Genomic DNA, 2,942 nt, shown 5'->3' with positions numbered 1-2,942 from the left:
AAAAATTTTGATATCATTGACATCTACCATCAATAAAGCGAGTTCATGGAATTTTCAAACACAACTACATTGATTTTTTTTAAATATCTTATTTAAGTGGGTTTTGCGTTTGGATGGTTAAGCCATCGCATCGTCCAACTTTTCCAATACCCTCTCTCAAAGTTCATATCAAATTGGTTGTTTTGTCAGTGAGTGTGATTGGCGTCTAAAAGTTTCCTTGGGGGAAGATCGAGGTTGAAATTCGAACAGAGAACTTCTCTCTTTCTAGGAGATCGGTCTAACAACCACACTATGTATCGTCCCTATAGGCTCATTTCCGGTCCCGGGGTTTGAACCCACGATACCTTGGAAGCACACCACTCCTAACCACTCGAACTCAAAAATCATGGTGACCGTCTCAAAAATAGATTCACATAAAGGACAATTTTGATTGCCAAAGAAATGGTTTCTTCATGCAAAGTAGCTTAAAGTTAAAAAAATTGAAGTTGCAGAGTAACATGGGAATACATATTAACTTACATTTTGGGGAAAAAATTGGTCATTCTAAGACTTGATAGAAATGAAGAAAGCAATTCTTGGAGTGGAACTTTTGTCATTGTTTGCAATCAATGTCTGATAGTTTAAAAATCTCCTTGTAAAATGAAGACAATTGAAAGAAGGTGGGCTTGGAGAGTAAGCGAAGTCAAAGGGTGAATATACAATTCTGTTGATGGAACAACATAGATCTGAAATTCTGACATAACCGATTGTAATAGATGAAAAATCGCATTAGTTAAGTAATTTCTCACAAGTGAATTATTGAACCAGAGTTAGAACTCTTGACTGATCGGTTATTTAAATGTGATGTTACCATAACTGTTGCAAAAGATCAATTGAAGTGGCAAGAAAGGGATGAATCTCTCTTTATCGCATTCAAGATGTCTTCATAGAAAACGGCTAGCCAGAATTCTCAAAGTAATGAGGGAAAAACGCTTTTTGAAATCGCCTTTTTTGTGGGCGTGACTGAAGCTCACAACACGTCGATAGTCTTAGAAACAAGGATGCAGGTGAAACCATGTGCAAGAAGATTGATTTTAAAAAAATGAGAATCGCAAAGATAGCGTCCGCTTTTAGAAATCAGCCCTTCTCGAGCCAATATTTTGGCGAAACTTATGAACCTTTCAGTCTCGTTTGGATAGTCAGAATGAACTCTCGTGCAAAATCGTTTCTCGTCAGTATTTTGACCGGGCCAGATTTAAAGAAAAAAAATGCCCTGACCCTAAAAGAAAGTCATGCTGAAAAGGAGAAATTTAAAAGTCTGTTCGTGTTCAAAACCTCCCTGCGGAAAAATTCTTGTGGAAAGGGTTGGGCAATTCTAAATCTTGGCACTGTTGGCAATCCTTTTGGCGCAAAGGTTTCTGGGGCTAATCGTCGTAAGTCTACTTTGAGCATTATATCTGAACTTACACACCAAATAATCGTTTCTCTGGCTGAAATCAACAGAGTTATCAAATTTGATAAATGCGTGCGTGCCTCCGGTCAATTCTGGATGTTCTGCCGTAAAGAAATAAAACCGAGACTTTTGGAGATCTCAAGATGAAATAGTCAATATTTTCCCTTAAAGGATATGGCTAGTATATGGAATGTAGGGTCGATAAGGAATTTTGGCCAAAAATTTGTCCAATCTGATTCCATTCTAATTGACTAATTAAGAACCAAGTGTCAGATCAGCATTATTAGTACGCCTTCCAATGTTCACGAGAAGGCTGTTAATCGATAGATCTTTGAATTGGTTGAGTATAGTTTTAGCAACGCTATTATTACTAAAACTACAGGCTTCACGGGAGAACAGAGAGATTGACCCTGAAACAAAGGAACCTTATTTGGAGCATAAGAGGCTTTTGAAGAAGGAACTGATCCAACCAACTGAGTCAAGTGTCTCCAAGAACGAGATTTTGGACCATGAAGATGTATACTATGACACAGTGGAGGGTGACTATCACTACTTTGGGAACGGAGAGCTTTACGATCAAGTGGCCCAAGACAACATAAATCGTCGGACTTATCATTTTCGACGTTTCCCGTTTGCAAAACGACCGAAGACTCAATTGGCGAAACCGGTTCTAACCTACCACAAACCGGAAAGTGGACAATACGATTCCCATTACCAGACACCTCAAAAAACGTAACGCGAGTCAATTTCAAACCAAAACTACTACATTTACTATTTGATTTGAATATTTTGTTTGTGACTTGAGCTGCGTGCTTTCATTTTGCAGACCGCCACCGTGGGCTAACTTTTTGCAAACCGTGATAACCTGTCTTCCTTTGAGTTTGGCTGCTGCTGCTGTTCCATTGGGATTCATCGATTTTTCGTAAGAGTGCTATTAATATGTTCGATACGTGTCTGGAATCACGAAACCATGTCTAACTTGACTTTCAGAGGAACTACATCCACCCTAACAATGACCCCAATGTAAGTTAATTGCAAGTCAATTGGTCATGGTGGTTGTCAAATCATTAAAAAGGAAACTCAGTGATTTGAATTCAATTAGCTAAGAATTAATTTTCTTTTACAAGGACCGGTTTTCAGCGTAACAAGTCTCCCTGGCTAACTTTTATGGTTAACTTCTTTTTAAAATAAGAGATAAAATAAAATGAAACATTTTTGCCCTTGTAAACTCCAGCTTTCTCAAGAATTTTGTAGTATGTTGAACAATGTCTCATGGAACCTTGTTTCGACGATCCTTTTTTTTTTTTTTTTTGATCTGGGTTGTACCTAGAGTTATCCGCCCATCGGTGTGATCCATCCACCCTCACATTTCAGAGGAAAATTGACAAAACAGACTCCTCTTTTGCTTGAACTCCAGTAAATAACATCCGGCACAACAATAGTCATTTTATTCACATGTGATAGTGATCTTACATATAAATTTTGGTCATATTTGTATAGTTTAGTCGAA

General features: G+C 37.9%; 1 protein-coding gene across 1 annotated transcript; it reads left to right on the top strand.

Annotated features, from left to right (window-relative positions):
- Nucleotides 1-1,233: 1,233 nt before the first annotated feature.
- Nucleotides 1,234-2,459, top strand: LOC131892690 (uncharacterized). The gene is made up of 3 exons (XM_059242515.1): nt 1,234-2,164; nt 2,259-2,354; nt 2,423-2,459. Exons 1-3 carry the CDS (start codon nt 1,731-1,733, stop codon nt 2,457-2,459), a joined length of 567 nt encoding a protein of 188 aa, XP_059098498.1. The 5' UTR covers nt 1,234-1,730.
- Nucleotides 2,460-2,942: the final 483 nt, after the last annotated feature.

The sequence above is a fragment of the Tigriopus californicus genome, chromosome 2 (assembly GCF_007210705.1).
Source record: "Tigriopus californicus strain San Diego chromosome 2, Tcal_SD_v2.1, whole genome shotgun sequence".
NCBI lineage: Eukaryota > Metazoa > Arthropoda > Copepoda > Harpacticoida > Harpacticidae > Tigriopus > Tigriopus californicus.
This window is presented reverse-complemented; position numbering and strand designations above follow the sequence as displayed.

Coding starts and splice junctions, on each gene's coding strand:
- LOC131892690 (XM_059242515.1), top strand. CDS start 1,731: ATGTTCACGAGAAGGCTGTTAATCGATAGATCTTTGAATTGGTTGAGT. Junction 2,165..2,258: donor TACCAGACACCTCAAAAAAC/GTAACGCGAGTC, acceptor TTCATTTTGCAG/ACCGCCACCGTGGGCTAACT. Junction 2,355..2,422: donor TTGGGATTCATCGATTTTTC/GTAAGAGTGCTA, acceptor CTTGACTTTCAG/AGGAACTACATCCACCCTAA.